General features: G+C 39.9%; 1 protein-coding gene across 1 annotated transcript in view; it reads left to right on the top strand.

Moving 5' to 3' along the window:
• The window catches only part of KIZ (kizuna centrosomal protein), a 143,482-nt gene that overhangs the window by 88,024 nt on the left and 34,951 nt on the right, over positions 1–20,507 (top strand). Inside the window, exon 7 of the mRNA XM_047068778.1 lies at positions 13,274–13,394. Within this exon, the coding sequence (XP_046924734.1) occupies positions 13,274–13,394 (121 nt within the window). The remainder of the gene's footprint in view (positions 1–13,273; positions 13,395–20,507) is intronic.

Here is a 20,507-nt window from a genome sequence, read left to right on the forward strand (position 1 = left end):
GCCAGGTGTAATTAAGTGAACGGCTCCATAAATCTGTTGTGTGTGCCTGAGACTGGGGAGTGCAGCCCTAATGACAACGCCCCTCTGGTAACATGTCAGCGCTGACTGAAAGGAAACCCAGGGAGCAAGAGTAAATGTTTCTGGTCTTCACCCTCCTTGCAAGGGTTTTTATCAACCAAAGTGTTAAGTAGGGGATCCATAGATTATCAAGGAGAAAACAGACTGGGACCCTTACACATTTCACAAAGGATGTCTGCAGCTGGAACTAATGATTCTGGGCTACTAAAATCTCTTTATAAGTTCAGGCTGCTTATCTCTGTTTAAGGATGAAGAAAACACCTACTACAAATTCTCTCAGGCTGTCCAGTGTCTCGTTCAGGAACTTAAAATTAAAAAAAAAAAAAAAAAGTGGCCTGGGAGAGAGAGCAGTTCTGAAAATTACAGAGTGATGAGGTCTGTTTTGAGGCCAAAGTGGGGGAAAAGGCAAGGGTTTTGCTTGTGCAGCCTCCGCTACAATGGAGGGGACCTTAACACAGACGGACAGTACCCTACAAAATGTAACCCATAATTCAAGCTGTCAGCTTAATCACACTGTTTCCAGGTAAAGAGAAGGAGCCCTTGTTTCCTGGGTAAAGAGAAGGAGCGTTGTTTGCTGACCCCTGGTCCTTAGCCTGCCGCAGACCGCCCTGCTCTGTTGGCCTTTGTGTCGCAGTCCCCTCCTTCCTCCTTTTTGTCATTGTGCTCCCTTCAAGTGGCCCCCTGGAAGGGACCACCCAGAGGGCTGCACAATGGGGACCGAGGTAGCCACCAAAACATAGGTTTTGTAAGACAGCCCGTTAAAAGAAAAATACTGTTTAACTATGTATGTGTTTGTCCTTTCTACAACTGTTTTGTGTGGCAAACAAAACCCCATATACAAACTTCACTGTGGCCGCACATACAGCTGTTCCAGCCATCGGGTGTCAGGCTTGAGATAGTAGCTTCCAGTTTATTTTCCCAGGGCACTAATTCTTGATGTGGTTTATATTTACACGTTTGTTTGGATTTATGGTCAGGAAATTTGGTATCAAAGCAAACAAATTGCACTGGATTTATGAAACTATTTTATCCATAGTCCTCAGAGTTGGTGGCTTGGCATTACTCTCTGATGAAATTTGTCTGTAATGATACTTAACAAAAGCTAGCAGCCCGGAATTCAGTTCTCAATAGCCATTTACACCTCTGTAAAAGGATTAGCTCTGGCCAATTGTTACACTGTTTAAATCTTAATTTGCATCTTTATGGAGGTAGAGCTTCTAGAGACCTCTCTGGTTCTCTGTTGTATTTGTATACCTATGGGTGGGAGGTCACTGGAGGTTTTCTCTTATTGGTGAAGGTGCTAAATTGCCTCAGGATGACCAGTAAGCTCCACAAATTGAATTAACGTCTCAGGTTTTGACTGACAAGAGTCGGCTTTGGTTCGTTAGTTATATTTTGTAGCAGTTGTGGTCTGAATGTTTGGTACATGAATGCACTCTGTTCTATTTAAACTAAAGAATCCTCATGCTTCTTAGGATTTTAAATGTTAATTGTAATCAACAAATGTCCATGGGAATGAAGTGTAAAAAACCAGAACCAGAACTAGATAAAATGACGGTTTTAAAAAGTAATCTTTTCTGTCCCGAACATGTGCTCTTAGCTTAAAGATCAAAGCCTTCTTATGTTTACGTCAAACCGATGAAGAGGAGCAAGTTGAGTTTTCCAGCCAGTGTTGCTGCAGGCACTGGAATTGGAAACAAAGGTCCTATGTATTGCTCCTTTCCCACCTTTCTGTGTATGGGTTATTCCTAAATTGCAAGCTCCCAGATTGTGGACCACCTCTTCGAATGATGCCTTTTCATTTTGCTTATTTTGAAATACAGATTTCCTTCACTAAAACTTTGCTCTGTGACCAGCCCTGGTGCTTTACAATCTTTCAGTAGCATTAAAAATTTTGTAAGCCAACTCATTACCATTTACCATCAGTGATTACCATACTATTTTGAGACTGTTGTTCCCTAGAGAAAATAAAACCTGAAAGTTGAGCCTGTAGTGCTGCAGCTGAAATGCTTAAATTCGAAGTCCCTGAAAAGGTAACACCTACAGGAATGGGTGAGAGTTACCTGGCAGCGTTAAGGAATCATTTACTTTCTGTAACCCTCATACAGGGTTTGTTTCTATTTTTATGTTTTTGTCTTGTCAAAAAGTAATTCTCAGGTCACAATACTGAAAGAAAAAAGCATAGCACTTTTCTCGCTTCCTCACTTTAAAATACATATACTGAGTGTTCACATTAGCCTAGAATGGGGTTGTTTTCTTTCAAATTATCTCCAAAATTCTGTGTCAGTAAAAGATGAAAATGAAACTAGGAAGAATTATTTTAAATTAGGCCCTCCCAAAATTTTATGTATTGTATGCTTTAACCATTGCTGGGTAAAATAAAATACACCTCTTAAAGGTTCCATTTGTGTGTCTAACAATTCCCTGTCAACCAGCAGATTTGTCCACCTGCTGGACTTCACAAAGAACAAACTGGCCCCGTGTGTTGAGGCCAGGCCAGTCCACACATTCCCCAGGCAAGACTGGACCTGGCCTCACTGGACCAATGCCCCTCCAGCAGGAATCATTTTGGTAGGAATACAAATAGAAGACACAAAAGAAGTTGAGTCCTGAATTCCAATAGTTAGTCAGTGTTTCCATAACACATAGTCTTTAATCTTTAGTTCCATAGTGTTTGAATTCTTGAATAGAGTTAGTTTTAGCAAAGGACTGATGGATATTTTGCAAACTAGAGCCAGGTACCATGTGGGGAAATACCTATTAGAAATCCCCAGCACATACCAACTCTTCTTTCAGCCAGAGAAACTTGAGTTCATCTAGAGTAGTTGTAAGCTCTGTGCAGATAGTAATTATCCATCTCATTGATCACTTGTTGCCCAGCCCTGGAAGTACTGGGCTGATAGAACAACTATGTAAAAACTGTAGAAATAGGTGTGTCATGAATTTCTCTAATCTGGGTTTAAATCTTGGCCTGCCATTCAACACATATTGCTGTTAAGTGTGTCTTCAGTGTCATGCTGAGTGCTACATGAAACTTAAAACATAACAGTTCACAAGTCCAATTGCTGTTCTCAACAAGCTTTTGGTTTTGTTGAGAAGGCTAAGCAGAAAGGACATAACTAGGGGACTGTTTAGTGTAACTAAGGATGCCGTCTGTATGGTGAGTGCTAAAGGAAATCAGGGATAAGAAAGAGCCCGATGAATGAGATGGTCAGAGAAGCATCTAGACCGGTGTGAGATAAGCTAGTCTACAGGAGGCTCACATTTGGAAAAGAACAAAGGTTATGTGACTGGACAATCAGGTGTTACTGAACACTGGCACACCGTGCTCGATGGGGACAGAGATGCACACACAGGCAACGAGGGATGCGCTTTCTCTAGAGAATTTGATAAACAGTAACAAAAAACTGTCTGCTTTCTCTTATCACCACTCCTAAGAATGGCAAAGATAAAACACTCTTCCCCTGGAGGGAGGCTGTTCTCATAGCAACACCCTGCCCACACCCTACGTTGGTACCCCAGCATTAGTGAGTGTCTGCTAACTTCCACTACCCGTGGGGACATTTTAGAGGAGGTATAGAAACGTCCAAGCCATGGTCCTTGTTCAGGGTGCACCACCTGGTTCTGAAAATCAAATTAAAGGCAGTCGAACTGGAGACCCCAAACCCACAGGCAGGCTCTGTGCAGCATAGTATTTAACCTTCTTTTGAGTTAACTGCCACATTTGTAAACTTGGAACATGGCAAATAAAAATAAACTTTGCAATTGTAGATTTCTAGCTTCTCTTGAACACTAGGAAGATCAGCATCACTGAGACCCCCATTTCACAGTGGGAGCTGTGAGTGGCTGGCCCTTTGCAGGAAGCACGGGCCCCAGCCTTCCACGACTGCCCCCACCAGCCCCCACTGTGGGTGATCGCTCCCTCCTCTGCCTCACCCACCACTGCTTTCCCCCTGCTGGCTCCTAGAACATGAGCTTAGTCTCCTGGCTCCTGGGGCCTCACCAGTAGCATTAGCATATGGCCGCCAGGCTAACCCTCTCAAAAACACTGCTTTTAGGAAACCAGCCATTGCGTGGTGGACATCTGAAAGATTTGTTGCTATTTTCTCACCAGAGTTTTATATTGAATTTTATTTCCCATTACAGTTGCCCCTTGAACAACAGGTTTAAATGGCACAGGTCCACGTATACGTGGTTTTTTTGTTGTTTTTTTTTTTTGTCACTAAATACGGTATTGTAAATGTATTTTCTCTTCCTTATCATTTTCTTAATGATATTTTATTTTCTCTAGCTTTACTGTAAGAATACAGTATAGAATACATATAACATACAAAATGTGTGTTAACCATGTTATCAGTAAGGCTTCAGGTCAACAGAAGACTATTAGTAGTTAAGTTTGGGGGCAGTCTAAAGTTATGTATGGATTTTTGACTGCATGGGCGTTCGGTGCCCGTAACCCCCGTGTTGTTCACCAGTCACCCATACTAGCTTATCACCACCAACAGCAGTCCCTACCTGGACAAACTTGTCTCCTTACTGGCACCCACACCCCCCCTTACCTGGCATTTCCTATCACCTGCTCCTGAGCTTGCAGTATTATCTCCCCTTCTGTCTTAATGATCGCTGGCAGAAGGTCTTCCTCATCATTGCTGATTGTCTGCCTACTCATCCTGAGCTCCCCTTTACATCTCTAAAATTGGCTCACCACTGATGGGCTTATCTTCCTCTTCTTAAGGGCAAGTATTGTTGTGTGAATTGAGTGGCCGTAAGATAAAGCCTTCCAGGAAGAATTAGGACACAGATTTTACCCAAGAAAAAAGTATTCCTAGGTACTGTAAGTGACATAGGCCAGGAGTCTGGAAGGTTTTGGGCAGCAGAGCTCATAAGTGAAGGGCCCAACCCAGGGTCTGGCCCATAGGGACTAAGACTCCAAACTCAGAGTCTAGACAACAGGTCAGGACTTGGCAATGAGCTGGCACACTGACAGTGTGGCCCAGAGCCCGGAACAGGTTTTGAATCCAGGGATCCACTTTTATTTCCTGCCCAGGGTAAAAGCCTGTATCAGAGTAAGGGAATGGTGAGGGGTGTCGGGGGGGGGGGGGGTAGGGGTAGGGAGGGTACTATGCCCACAGTTTTTTCTCAACCTCAAGTAGGACAGATCACATCTCTTTTATCCCCATGATATCAGGCACATGGCCATCAAATGGATCCAGTGACTTAACCAACTATAGAACTAATTACAAATTAATAATACTTTGCTGTTAACCCATTGCCTTAGGAATTGCTTCATTTTCATTTGGGGGCATGTATCAAACATTCCCAACTGTGATCTTTTTTAATGTAGAAATACTGTTTTGTTTTTTGATATCCTCCCCAATACCTTTTTAGAATCATGCTTTCCCCCAAACAGACACCTTTTTTTTTTTTTTCCAACGTTTATTTATTTTTGGGACAGAGAGAGACAGAGCATGAACGGGGGAGGGGCAGAGAGAGAGGGAGACACAGAATCGGAAACAGGCTCCAGGCTCTGAGCCATCAGCCCAGAGCCCGACGCGGGGCTTGAACTCCCGGACCGCGAGATCGTGACCTGGCTGAGTCGGACACTTAACCGACTGCGCCACCCAGGCGCCCCGACACCTTTTTTTAAGGCAAGTTGCTAGCCAATCTCTTTGGAGGCTATTGGTACCATGACAGACCTAACTAGAAACAGTGGCCAAGTTGTTAGCCTCTGCCACTCCTCCCCTCTACCTGGAAGTAGACAATGAAGGCTAAATCCCTCTTCCCTTGCCTTCCTGTTCTTACAAAGAAAATGTTATTGTAGTGAGATCCAAATGAAGAAATAATAGTCATTTTTTTTATTATTCAGGAATGGAGGATATAACCCATACTCTAGCCAACAGTTTTCAATTTCTCAGCAGTGACAATTTAAGTAAATTTCACATGAGTTGTGGGGCTCTAACTTTGTTATGATTGACAATATAAAATTAGCCTTTTCCGCTGTTAAGATTATCTAGCATTCCTATCAGTCAGGTGCAATGTGACATGAGATTGCATAGCTGTAGATTGAAAACATTAAAGTCTTCAAAGGGTTAAAAGTTGCTTCCTCTGATGGATTTAAAACTGCCACGTGCACACAAACAAGTTTTCCCAAACTGCCCCATTTTACATTTTTGTCGAGAGACAGTCTAGTTGGTGCATTTTTATGTCTAGATTATATTGCAGATATATTTCAATAAACCACGAAAACCACTATAGATTCTAGAAGCGGGCCGTCTGTGCTTAAATAAACATCTCATGCAGCACCTGTTTTATTTTATAGGCTCTATAATCACAGTGACATTCTGAAAGGAGACCTTGAAGCCTGCAGAGCAGCTGTCCTTCACCAGCCCCCAGGACTCTTACCTGGGGGTGGCAGTGATGAAAAGCAAGTCAAGTATTAATCACTGCGGGGTGGGATGGCTGTTCTTGCTCCCAGACACTTCCAAATGTAAAGGGTCACAGAGGAACTCACACAGTCACCACTGGGGTCGTCACTTATAATTGTCAATTTAGCCTTTTCTTACAAACTGTATCATTTACTACTTTGTAAATGTATTTGTTTCTGTTAATTGGATATATACACTCAATCCCTGATCATAGCAATGTTTTAAGGGTTTACTTTGGAAGGGGGAAGGGAGCACAGGTAGCCTTTGGCATACTCGTATACCCGAGAGCAACCCAGGATACCATCCAGTATAACCACCACCGGGAGGGAAGCACTCCTTAATTTCCAAGGTCGTGCTAGTGATACTGGTCTCCAATCTGTAGGTATGGGTCACTGGACCATCAACAAGACCTAGGAGCTTGTTAGAAACAGGTGTTCTCAGGCCTCACCCAGGACCCACTAAATCAGGAATCTGGAGGTGGGTGCGGCCACCTGTGTTTTAATGAGCCCTTAAGGGAACTCTGCTCCCTCAAGTTTGAGAGCCACCATTTCAGAGATATCCCTTAAATGGCCACAATTCTGGGATGAGAGAGAGAGAGAGAGAGAGGGAGAGTTAATTATTTGCAAGGTAGTCAGCACATATGAACCATGACTCTTGTACACTTTTCCTAAGTCAATTAGAAACCAATTCCATACCCTCTACCCGCCTTTTAGGCAGTTGGGTTTCTTTTCATGGCCTCAGAAGTTTTGTGGTATTGGGCTGCTTACCGAGTTCGTAGAATTACAAATATGTAATGTGTGTAATGGTTTATCCAGTACTGTTATCTGGTGGGTTCCTAATTCATGTGGCGTAAATGTTGCCTGTGTTCTAACTTTGATTTGTATTTTGGGGGTTGACTCTATTTCCTCTTAGTAAAATATATCCTGCCATTTACTAGTTGAGAACAGATGATTACTCAGGCGTGGTCAGCAGAAGGGTGTCTGTGAAAGTCTATCTGCAAGGACCTTGTTTGGCTGAGAGCCTGGGAGGGGCTTCTGGGGTCTGGTTATCTTACCTCCAATATCATTCTCTATCTTTAATGTGCCCTGTAGGCTGTTTTATGTTCACAAGTTTTTAGAGTAGAGTTCAGCCTAAGTCTAGTGTGTATTGGATCCCATTAAGGCGTGAGAAGTCAAATAAATAATGGTCTCTAAAAGGGCCTTGTGACAAGAAAACTTGGCCAAGCGAATGGTTCCATTTCACAGACCACAAGATGAGCTTCACAAGTCCTGAGTTTATTTACATCAACTTCTACATCTCCACTAGTGATCCCCAAGTTATGGAAAATGTTGGAAATGACCTTCCTATTCAATAGCTTTTCAGCCTGAAGCAATAAAGGCAAGAAAATACAGGAAAATCCTCTGGCATATATTTATCATGTGAAATAAAAAAAACAGCAGTCTTAAAATACTCCTTTACAAGGTGGTGGAAGAAGCTGGCTGGGAGGAGTCTTTCTGTGCTCTATAGGTCATTCGGTGCTTATGTGTCGTGAGGCTCTTTCCCTGGGCTCCTGTTTCTTTCTCACTGCCTTTTATGTCTGTTGATATACTATTCGGCATAAACCATAGTGTGACGTGTGGCATAGGAAGCATATATGCATTTATAATTCTCTGTGCAAACTGACTTGTTAGACTAAATGATTCATTGTTTGACTCTCTTAACCTAGGCTGCCAAAGTGTGATTGTGGGTGAGAAGATATAATATCTACATCTACTAGACTGATGTTTGTTGTAGTTTCTCAACATGCATGATAAAGCATTGATTTCCATTATGAAAGGTTGCATTTTACATTACTATTGACCTACAGTTATGTATAAATCAGCCTTTCCTAAGAAATGAGCCTTCTTTATGACCAACACAAATTTTAAAATTAATATCTGGAGCCTTCAAGACTGGTTACCACAATCATTTTTAAAGCCGGATAAAGAAGTCAGGAATGGTTACTAATGTCAGTGTTATGTTCTGTTACAATTAGAATTGTCCCATGTACTGTGACTGGGGATAGTAGTGTTTAGTGCATTCAGATTGTCACTGCTTCACTCTCTAGCTTCAGAAAAAGTGCCAAGTGTTTATATGACCTGTGAGAGACAAGTAGTCAAGTCTTTAAATACGTATTCCTTCTAATGGTTTTAACCGTGGCATCCAGCTCCCCACTACCCTCCTTGCTCCAGCCACCCCCTGCACCCCTCAACATCAGTAGTTATTGCTGGCTACTCCCCTAAGTGAAATATTCCTGTATGCTTGGTGATCTCCCCTGGATCAGACTAGTCAATTAGATAAACCATTCCAGAAACACAGATTTGGAAAGAATGATGTGCTTTTGTTCTTCAATTGCTAATGACTCTGATGTCATAGAAGTGTAAGCCAGGCAGAGTGGGAAGCCTCTAACAGGTTATGAACTCCTTAAAGCCCATTCAGTAGAGCCATGTTCGGTGTGTCCGAATTCCTGTTTGTGCCCCTGACCAAACCATGGCAATCGACATCTGTCTCTCTAATCTCATGTGTAGAATGGGACACCTGCCTCATAGCATACTCTAAAAGGTAGTGTGAAGACCTCCAAATTCCTGCTCATAAAATGAAGCATCTTAAAGGAAAAAAGAACAAAATGATTCTTATCATCATTATTGATCTTTGCTACATCAAGGATTAAGTGTTCAAAGTCCTTCATTTGAAAGAAAGGCTTCCTATTAGGTAGAGTATCAAGTCACTATTTTAGACCATGATGAGTTATTACAATTTGATTCATGTCATTTGGGGTACTTGATAAAAAGTTCCATTCATCGTTGCCTTTAGGAAAACATATTTTAAAATGAAAATGGTTACTAAATAAGTAGTTTTATCTTATACAAAAACCATAATGAGACTACCTATTACTTTATACGTTTTTCCAGGTGCAACTAATTAGTTGTCTCTTTTACTGGCTATTCTCAAATACAATTGCCCAATTGTACTCTCAAAATCATGCTGAAAAATTGAGTCAGCTTTATATTGTTTGGGTTACAGTATGTAAAATCCTCTTTATTTTATTCTGCCTGTATTCATAACAAAATTCAGGCTGTTTATTAATTTGTCTCCATTTAAAACTTTGGTCAAATTACCAATCTGTTATAAATCAGTTGTGGTTAGGAAGAACTGGTACATTTGTTTTAATTGCAATTTTCTGATTGGAAGCCAGTCCAAATATATGAAGTTAATTAAAGATTAAAGTCTCTTCTTTTGTTATATTTTTAATTAGAGGAGTATATTGGGGCGCCTGGGTGGCTCAGTCAGTTAAGCGTCCAACTTTGGCTCAGGTCATGATCTCACAGTTTGTGGGTTCGAGCCCCACATTGGACTTTGTGCTGACAGCACAGAGCCTGCTTCAGGATCTCCCTTTATTCTTCTCTCTCTCTCTCTGCCTCTCCCCTGGTCACATTCTCTCTCTCTCTCTCTCTCTCTTTCCTCTCTCTCCTCCATCAAAAGTAAATAAATAATTTAAAATTTTAATTAGAGGAGTATATAATTTATCTGACACCAAATTTTGTTTTTCTTTCTGTGTGGCACTGATGTTATAAATTTTCCAATCAAGGTGGAAAAATTAAAAAAAAAACTTTTTTAAGTCCTTTGTACCACTTTGCAGATCTTCTGATATGTGTATTCATGTAGAACCATGGGCAACACTTCATACAAAGGCAGCCATGACTCTTGGACTCCTTGCCCAATCTATCCTGAAATAAATCTGCAGAAAAGCCTGGTTTTGTGCTTTGATTTTTGACTTAGCTGTTCCAAAGTCACAAATTCTTGATGCTGTACCTCCTTCAGGAGCTCATTTTGCTGTTTGACCCCCTGCAAGTCAATTAATGGTTTTGTCCTTTTGTGAAGTATGTATAATAATTATAGGAAACCTTAGCAAGTTCTTCATCCCAAGACCCAAGAGATGGTTATAGTTGGTGGGAGTATTAGTAGCCAGAGTCTTGCCTTGGCTTTGCCTCTACAGAAGTCATGTGTATCAATCACCAGAGACATTGGTCTCTGATCATTCAATCCATCCCAACTAATTTAATTGATTTAATTCATCCAAAATCAACCTGTTTTCAAGTTTAATTCAATTTAGCTAAACATGCTTTCAGACCAGAAACACAATTGATTTACTCATTATAAGAAATACAACAGTTGAATAGACTAGAATTTGCTCATGACCTGTGAGTGCATTTTCCCAGTAGTGAAATCTATTGTGAAACCAAATGTAAATGGATGTTCCTTCATTTATATAGAATCAGAACAAAGGAATTGGGTGGCATTATGACTTCAGTGAAGTCTGGAAGAAACTAAGAAATTCAATGTGCTGAAGGACCTTTCTACCAGACGAGCCAGAAACTTTAGAATCATTCTAGGAAGTTTTTAAAGAAGTTCAGGGATCCCCCTGACACATCCCACTTTATGCAAGTCTTGGTTAGGTGAAGCAAAGATTATAACAATTGAGATGCATTAAAGAAGGTTCTGAATTGTATATAGACTTACTTTTCCCCCCAAACATTTTATTATGAAAATTTCCAAACATGCAGAAAAATAAAGGGAATGGTACAGTGAGCATCCATACACCCACCACCCATATCTACCACTGACGTTTTATTGCACTGATGTTTTTATGTCTGTCTTTCCATCCTTCCATCTATCCATCAATCTCAGTCATTTATTTTTATGCATTTCCAATCAAGTCACAGATATTAATGCACTGTTTTTTTAACTTTTTACTTTGAAACAAAAATTCACAAAAGCAAATATAACAACATAATGAAATTTCATGCATTCATCATCCCGATCCACCAATTGTCAACATTTTTTTAGACTTGTGTTATCTCTTTCCCTTCCCCACATTTTTTTCCTGAGTCATTTAAAACAGACAAAACATTTCATTTACAAATACAAATGCTTATCTCTTTAATCTATAAGCATTTAATACATTACTGTTTAATTAGATTCCTTATCTAATACCTGTTTTTTGCCAGTTGGCCCTGATGGTCTCAGTCTTTGATTCAGTCTTTTTACATTTGATTTGTTTGAACCAGGATCCAAGTGATATTACCCATAAACTGGTAGCTCGATACAAATACAAGATTATGTTCCAGGCCAGTTATTTTGGCAAGACAACATCATAAGTGGCGCTACTACTTCTGGTACACCTCTGCAGGCAGCACACGATGGCTGGTCGTCCCACTGGTAGTGTTGCTAGGATTAATCCATGGGTTCGAGTGTTGGCACACTGATACCTTTAGTACAGCGTTTACTGTTACACAATTTTCACAAAATTATAATCATCTCTTAGATGCATTCATTAATCTGGACTTAGAAATGGTGGCTTTTCTAATTTATTCATTTGTTCTGCATTTATTAGTTGGAAGAACTTTGCCCATCAACTACTTGGTAACCCTGAAATGCATTTTTTTTTTTACCACAAAGGCAGGATAAATGATACTGTCCCTTTACTTACCAATTGTCAGAATGAGTAGTTGCCTTACCAGCCTCCAAAGGTTTGTTTGTTGGTTGGTTTATATTTTTAATTGTGGTAAAACGCACCACAAAAGTTACCATTTTAACCATTTTTAAGTAAGTGTGCAGTAGCATGAAGTACATTCATACTGTTGTGCAACAGATCCCCAGAACTTTTTCGTCTTACAGAACTGAAACTCTATACCCATTAATCAACTCTCCATTTCTCCTTCCCCCCAAACCCCTGGCAAGCACCATTATGATCACTATTTCTATGAATTTGACCATTTTAGATGGCTTACGTTAAGTCAAATTATACGGTATTTGCCTTTTTATGACTAGTTTATTTAACTTAGCATAATGTCCTTAAGATTCATCCATGTAGCATGTGACAAGATGTACTTGATTTGAAAGGCTGAATCCAAAGGTTTTTATTATTTTTAAAACTTAAGTATTTTTTTATTATTTATTTTTTAAATGAACTCATGATTTTCATATATTTGCTGTGTTTCAGTCCATTGCAGTCATTGTTGTTGGTGCTCAAATTGTTTCATCTTGGGCCAGTGGGATCCCCTTCAGGGGAGCTTCTGAGGCCTTTTAACATGACTCAGTAGCCTCTGAGAGTTTCCCTACTTTGTGATGCCCAGATGTTCCAGGCTCATCTCGTACATCTCCTACCCTAGAGATGTACTACGTGCCAGAGTCTGCACATATAATACATGCTCACTTTTTAACTCTTTACTAATATTATCTCAATGCTTTTTAATTACAAGTAGACCTTAGTGAGAGTATAACAAGGATAAATTATTGTTCAGAAAGAAATGTGATGGGTTTCTCTTAACCACACATAAGAGGAGCTGGACTATCTATCCCATGATTTGAAACCATGGCTACTATATATTAGAACCACTCTGAGGGCCTTTAAAAAAATCCCAATGGCCAGGCCACACCCAAGCCCAGTTTGACTAGATCCTTTAGTGATGGCACCAGGCACCTAGATTTTGCAAAGTTCCCCAGGTGGTTCCAGTATGTGGTCAAAGTTGAGAATGCTCATTTAACAATGAAATCATAACCAAAATAAATTTTAAAAAAACATACCTGAACTCTGAAAATTACCTTAGTCTAGAATATATTAGGTTCCTGACTTTTCTGAATAAATAATCCTTCACTAGCTTGATTATGGGGCCTTTAAAAATGAAGGAATCTCATTTAGTCACACAGTACTGCCAATGTCTAATGTGTCTCCTGTTTCTGTTTTATAGATCTGAACAAGCACCAGGTCAGCATGTTGCCACCTTGAAAGAACATGATAATTCTATCAGAGAAGTAGTAGTTAAGCCATCTGAAGTTTTCCCAGTCAAAAAAGTGAACCAGACGACAAAGGTTAGTAATTTTTATTTTAAAAAAAAATGAAATTTCAAGATTATACAAATGATTCATTTGAGGAAATAAGTCACCTTCTTAACCATGGTTAAAATATTTGGAAAAAAATGTTATGTAATAAGTGAGGTTTTGTGGTTTGTTTGTTGACACTTTCTGATCTCAGGCCTTTTGTGCAGAGTTTTGTGTAGGAATCTCAACTTCCTACGTTCAGATCCTGGAGGTAACCTAACTGAGCATAATGACCACAACATTTTCCAAGTAACTTAGAAGCATCTTGTAGCATTCTGGTTTTCTTTCCCCACTCTATACTTTAAAAATACAGTCTGGGGCACCTGTTGCTCAGGTGGCTCAGTTGGTTGAGTGTCTGACTCTTGATTTCAGCTCAGTCATGATCTTGCGATTGAGAGATTGTGCTTGGAAGATTGAGCCCTAAGTCAGGCTCGCCACTGAATGTGGAGCCTGCTTAAGATTTTCTCTCTCTCTCTCTCTCTCTCTCTCTCTCTCTGCCCCTCTCCCAATTCACACACTCTCTCTCTCTAAAAAATAAACAACAAAAAATACTGAGTAATCATACATGTTAATTCAGCAAATATGTACTGATCCATTTCTGTATAAAGGTACCAGCCCAGATCCATTGAAGGGAAAGAGATAAATAAAATGTAACATTTCCTTCTGGGAAATGGCATAATAGGATGTGTGTAATAAGAAAATATCAGAGAATATCGGCCTCCAGTAAAAGGAGCCAAGCCATCTGGAGAACAAGTGAGGCAGACCTTACAGTGGAGGGAGTAGAGAAGTATTGAGGTGACCCTTAAAAGAGAGACAGAATGGGGCTCAGTCAGTTAAGCGTCTGACTCTTGATTTCAGGTCATGATCTCATGGTTTGTGAGATGGATCCCTGAGTCAGGCTCTGCCCTGGCAGCACCAAGCCTGCTTGGGATTCTCTCTCTATTCCTCCCTTGCTTGTGTTCTCTTTCTCTCTCTCTCTCAAAATAAATAAATAAACTTTAAAAAAGAGAGAAAGACAGAATTTTGACAGGCTAAGATTACAGGGGGTTGCATCAGGCAGGGAGGGGCAGGGGTGACAGGGAAGGGCTGTTAGGAGCCAAAGAACAGACCCAGGAAGTAGACCCAAGCTCTGCTCCTCCTGGCTGAAAGGCAGGCTTCAGGCTAGCGGTGGTGGGCAAGAAGGTCCGAAGTGGTGCTGGGCCCTGTGTGCAATGACCGTCCAGCACAAGTAGGGAGTTTGTGTTTGCTTTACTAGACCCTGGAAAGCCCTGAGAGCTTTTTGAGCAGGGCTGTAATAAGATTTCTGCAGTGCCTTAGGGAATTGTACCCCCTTGGATTTGGACTGAGAAGGCAGAGGAGGGACCCCCACAGTGGTTCTGACCAGACAAGGAGGCACCCGTGGGTGAGTGTGAAGATGCTGAACAGAAAGAGGAAAGCGATGGAGTAGATCCCCTAGAGGAGCACTAGGGAGGACCCAGAAGCCCAGATCTAGAGTGTGCCCATTGTAGTCTTCCTTGTTCCCTAGAATGCCATCTGTTGAGAGAGGTGGCACTTCCTCTAAATTTATTGTCTTGTCAATGTGTTTTGTCTCAAAGTATATTTTCTCATCTTTGTAATGTAGGGTTTTCTGGCTTTGATCCTTTTTAAGTTTTTATTTTTATCATGTTCAAAGTTCAAGGATTCGACATGTGTCCCTCCTGGAGGCAAGCCTTGCCCTCTCTGCACCAAAGTTACATGTCTGTGTCACTGTGGTCCAGAACTTCTGCCATCGCCCCCACAAGCCTTTCAGAGCACCTTCAGCCCTTACCAAGCGCCTCCCCCCCACTCCTCACCTCTTTAAAAAAGAGAGGAGAGAGACTTTAAGCATTTCAAAATATGCACGTAGAATGATATAATTATCTCAACAGTCCCATGCCTGCCCAAGTTCATGGATGTTGTTACCATTGCACCATATTTGTTTCAAACCTCACCTTCTGCCTCCCCTCCCCCCATCGCCCTACCCCTCCTCTTTCTCCTCTTACCTGCTTCCTCCCCCCTTTCCTCTTCTGAAATAAATTATTGCAGATATAGACACAGCCCCCATGTGCCTTTCATGGATCCCATTTCCCTTTTCACAGATAACCTTGTATGTATCCTTCCCACACACATTTGCATTTTACTGCATTTTGTGGGACTCAGTAAATAAAGAACAATATTCTTAGGGAAAAACAGGTCCATTCCATATCTGTTGATAAATGTAGTTCTTAAGCAAGATTTTCTCAGGTTTTATTGTCCATTTTATTTAGTACTATTTTATAACAACAGTGTTTTTCATTCATTCCATTCACTGCAAGTACTTCACATCTCAGCCATGTCATGGGTGAAAGATGTATTGGGGCACCCTGGTGGCTCAGTCTCCGACTTTGTCTCAGGTTATGATCTCATGGTTTATTAGTTTGAGCCCTGTATTGGGCTTGCTGCTGTCAGCACAGAGTCTGCTTCAAATCCTCTACCCCTTCTGTCTCTACCCCTCTGCCACTTGCGCACGCACTCTCTCTCTCTCTCTCTCAAAACTAAATAAACATTTTTTAAAATTTTATTTTTTATTTTTTAAAATTTACATCCAAATTAGTTAGCATATAGTGAAGCAATGATTTCAGGAGTAGATTCCTTAGTGCCCCGTACCCATTTAGCCCATCCCCCCTCCCACAACCCCTCCAGTAACCCTCAGTTTGTTCTCCATATTTCTGAGTCTCTTCTGTTTTGTCCCCCTCCCTGTTTTTATATTATTTTTGTTTCCCTTCTGTTATGTTCATCTGTTTTGTCTCTTAAAGTCCTCATATGAGTGAAGTCATATGATTTTTGTCTTTCTCTAACTTCACTTAGCATAATACCCTCCACTTCCATCCACGTAGTTGCCAATGGCAAGATTTCATTCTTTTTAATTGCCGGGTGATACTCCATTGTATATATATATATATATATATATATATATACCACATCTTCTTTATCCATTCATCCATCGATGGACATTTAGGCTCTTTCCATACTTTGGCTATCATCAATAGTGCTGCTATAAACATGGGGGTGCATGTGTCCCTTCGAAACAGCACACCTGTATCCCGTGGATAAATGCCTAGAATTGCAAATTGCTGGGTCATAGGGTAGTTCTATTTTTAGCTTTTTGAGGAACCTCCATACTGTTTTCCAGAGTGGCTGCACCAGCTTGCATTCCCACCAACAATGCAAAAGAGATCCTCTTTCTCCACATCCTTGCCAACATCTATTGTTGCCTGAGTTGTTAATGTTAGCCATTCTGACAGGTGCAAGGTAGTATTTCATTGTGGTTTTGATTTGTATTTCCCTGATGATGAGTGACATTGAGCATTTTTTCATGTGTCCGTTGCCCATCTGGATGTCTTCTTTGGAGAAGTGTCTATTCATGTGTTTTGCCCATTTCTTCACTGGATTATTTGTTTTTTGGTTGTTGAGTTTGATAAGTTCTTTATGGATTTTGGATACTAACCCTTTATCTGATATGTCATTTACAAATATCTTCTCCCATTCTGTCGATTGCCTTTTAGTTTTGCTGATTGTTTCCTTCACTGTGCAGAAGCTTTTTATTTTGATGAGGTCCCTGTAGTTCATTTTTACTTTTGTTTCCCTTGCCTCTGGAGACGTATTGAGTAAGAAGTTGCTGTAGCCAAGATCAAAGAGGTTTTTGCCTATTTTCTCCTCTAGGATTTTGATGGCTTCCTGTCTTACATTTAGGTCTTTCAACCATTTTGAGTCTATAAATAAACATTTTTTAAAAAGGGGTGAAAGAAGTATTGGTCTACTTCACTTTGCTATCTAATCATCTTATTTTTTTAAGTTGTTCATATTAGAAAACATGTCCCAAGTTCCAGACAATTCAGTCATGGTTTTTCAAATAAAAACTCCATTATTAATGGAAAGGGGGCTGCCCAATTAATAGCTTAGGATTCAAATGATAGTATGCCTCCCCTAGCAGGTTTTTTTTAGATTCTTAAAAAAAATTTTTTTTTAATTTTAGATAGAGAGTGCGAATGGAGGAGAGGAGCAGAGGGAGAAACAGAGAAAATCATAAATCTTAAGAGAAATCACAAGCATAAGAAAATCATAAGCCCTTGAACACAGGGCTTGATCCTATGACCCTGGAACCATGACCTGAGCTGAAATCAAGAGTCAGACACTCAACTGACTGAGCCACCCAGATGCCCCTTTTTTAAATTTTTTTTTTTATTCTAGAGAGAGTCCCCTGGTAGGTTTTTTTGTTCCTTTTTAAATGATCCTGATCTCATATTAGTGACAATCATAAAAATTACCAACAAATTAATGACAAAGTCTGTCCTTAAAAATAGAAGTAAGCAGGCAATTTCTGTTAGTTTGGGACCAAAGAAATGCACAGCCTGAGAGAAGTACATTACAAAATGACATGAGCAGGACAGGCATTGTGAACTTTATGACAAAATGCTTTTGTGAGTCCTAGGACTTACTTCGTTCACACATCATCTTGTCACAATTAGCAAAATCAAGTGTCTTTGAGTTGTTTCTCTGCATTGAAACAATATACACATTTAGTAAATAGTATCAGTTAAATAGTTCCCCATAGATAAAAATCGTGAAACTAAGAGATTTTCAAAATTTAAGGAAGCTCTGCTAGAAATTACTTGGTTAAGAATCTAATGAAGCTCAGAAATATTTACTTTGATCTCTTGGGTAAATGGCTAATTAAACAGCCACATGTAAATGATGTTTACCTGTGGGTCCCTTTGCTGTCAGCTGGAGTCAATCCCGTCTCTTGAGTAAATACATCATTAAAGCCACCGAAACTCAGATTATGTCCCCTCGAGACCAGATAAGATCCACAGCACCTGCATAACCTATTAGGTAATTACATAATTGAGCTGCATGCTTTTAAATCAGAAAAATTTGTAATTACTTTATGTGGACAAAAAAAAAATGAGTTGGGTGCTTCATTAAAACACAAAGTGCCTTAATACTCCTTTTCTCCTAAGTGATGTCTCTTTCCACCCAAGAGAATTTCTCCATGCAAAAGCAGAGGGGCATGTTGGTATCATTCGTACAGTAGGTCAGTCCTGTCCCCTACCACACACACATTGCCAGAAGAGACAGGTGACTGGTCACAGAAATCCCTTCAAACTCTTCCTAAATGATGGCCTGGTTTTTTGGGGTTTTTTTGTTTTTTGTTTTTTGTTTTTTTTTTTATCTTATCTCTTGAATACTCATTTACCGGCTTGTATGAATACTTCCCCCTCTCTTCCAGTTGCTCCATAGATAAAATCCCTTTCTCTTTCTATCCCTTTCCCCTCCTATAACTTAAGAGCATTTCATTTTAAACTCTGAAAAATTACTTTTGGTGTGCAAAAGTGAGGTTGTTGAGGAAGGTCAGTTAAATATGTGTATTAGGAGAAAATGTTATGTGCTGTTGACAGCCCTAATTCTCTTGCTTTTTTGTATCAGCATTAATAGCACTGATTTACATATAGAGCAGGATTTATTTCTACTAGATGCTTTCACATTCACTTTCTGTTTGTATTTGTACTGCCTATCACAGAAATCACATTCTTTTAGGGCTAGCATAAGTTTTAAAAAAACAAAAAACTAACAGGAAAAAAACTTCCAAACTTGGAATATTAAGGTAAACAGAAAGAATAAAAGAAAATTGTCAATTGAAATTGCAGTGTGTGGTTTTCAATATTTAATGTATTGACAAGCATGGGCTATACTGGCTGTGTACAAAGCTTCTTTTTTTCCTACTTGTTACAAGTGAACTTCCCTTCATATCATCACATTCCCTTCATATCATCACATCACATCACATCATTTCAAACATCTGTATGGATGTTTGAGACCTCTGTGTGGATACTCCAGTCTCTTTAACCACACTTCTGTTGAACATTTGTGTTTTGTTTTGTTTTGTTTGCTTTTGTTTGTTTTTGTGGTTTCTTTTTTTTTTTTAATTGTTAGAGAGCGTGAGCTGGGGACAGGGTCAGAGAGAGAGAGAAAGAGAGATAGAGAGAGAGAGAGCAGAGAGAATCTTAAGTATGCTCCACACTCAGCACAGAGCCCGACACAGGGCTCGATCCCATGACCCTGGAATCGTGACCTGAGCTGAAATCAAGGATCAGATGCTCAACCAACTGAGCCACCCAGGCACCCCTAACATTTGTTTTTAATTGTTACTCTAAAAAAAGTTTCAAAGAACATCTGAGCAATTCAGATTTTACAACTGTTTATGCTATTTCCTTAGGATTAATTTCTAGCTGTGGAACTGTCAAGTCAGAGGGTGTGTGCATCTCTCAGGCTATAGCTATGCACTGGTACATCTCACTCTGGAAGGGTCATCAGTTATGAGGAATGAATGAAAATATCATTTCTGTGAACTTTTTATGAAACTGGATACTACAGACTTTTTTTTTTTTTTAGCACCAGCATTGAGAAGTGCAAATGACATCCAATTTTTTTTGTTCATTTGACCTTTACATTATAGTTGAGGTCAAATTTTCCCCTACCTATTTGTTAGCCATTTGTATTTCTTCTTTTATAATTTGCAGGTCCGTGTTCTTTGCTCATTTTTCTATTAGGTTAGAAATATTTTTTCTTACTGACTTGTAAGAACTTTTTTAATATAAATTGGTACGATTTGTTACAATATTTGGAGCAGTTTGATTTTCTCCTTTCATTTCTTTTAATGGTGTTTTGGACATAATGTCTTTTCCAGTAATATCTTCATTTATCTATGCACGTGAATATCATAATTGATAAGTTTCTGGATATAAATTAAGAGATGACTCTTGGGATTTTAGACCTAGCAGGATCCATATTTAAATCGGACTTTGAGAAAAATTCTAGTAGAGTTGAACCAGTAACTAGGTGTCCTGCTGAGTATAATTCATGGGACGATTTATCTTTCATAAGATCTGAAATGTGGAGCTACCACCATCAGTCATCCTGCAAACAGTGTGTGTCTTTCTCCTGGCTCCTGGGAAGCCAGAAAAGTGAGGAGACTAGTTTGTTGGTATTGACTTAGGCATCAGACAACTGAGAGAAGTGAGACAGTCTCCATCTCCCTCCTAGGCT

This window comes from Lynx rufus, unplaced genomic scaffold, assembly GCF_022079265.1.
Source record: "Lynx rufus isolate CCGP_SWC_20201006 ecotype Redwood Valley unplaced genomic scaffold, mLynRuf1.p SCAF_8, whole genome shotgun sequence".
Lineage (NCBI taxonomy): Eukaryota > Metazoa > Chordata > Mammalia > Carnivora > Felidae > Lynx > Lynx rufus.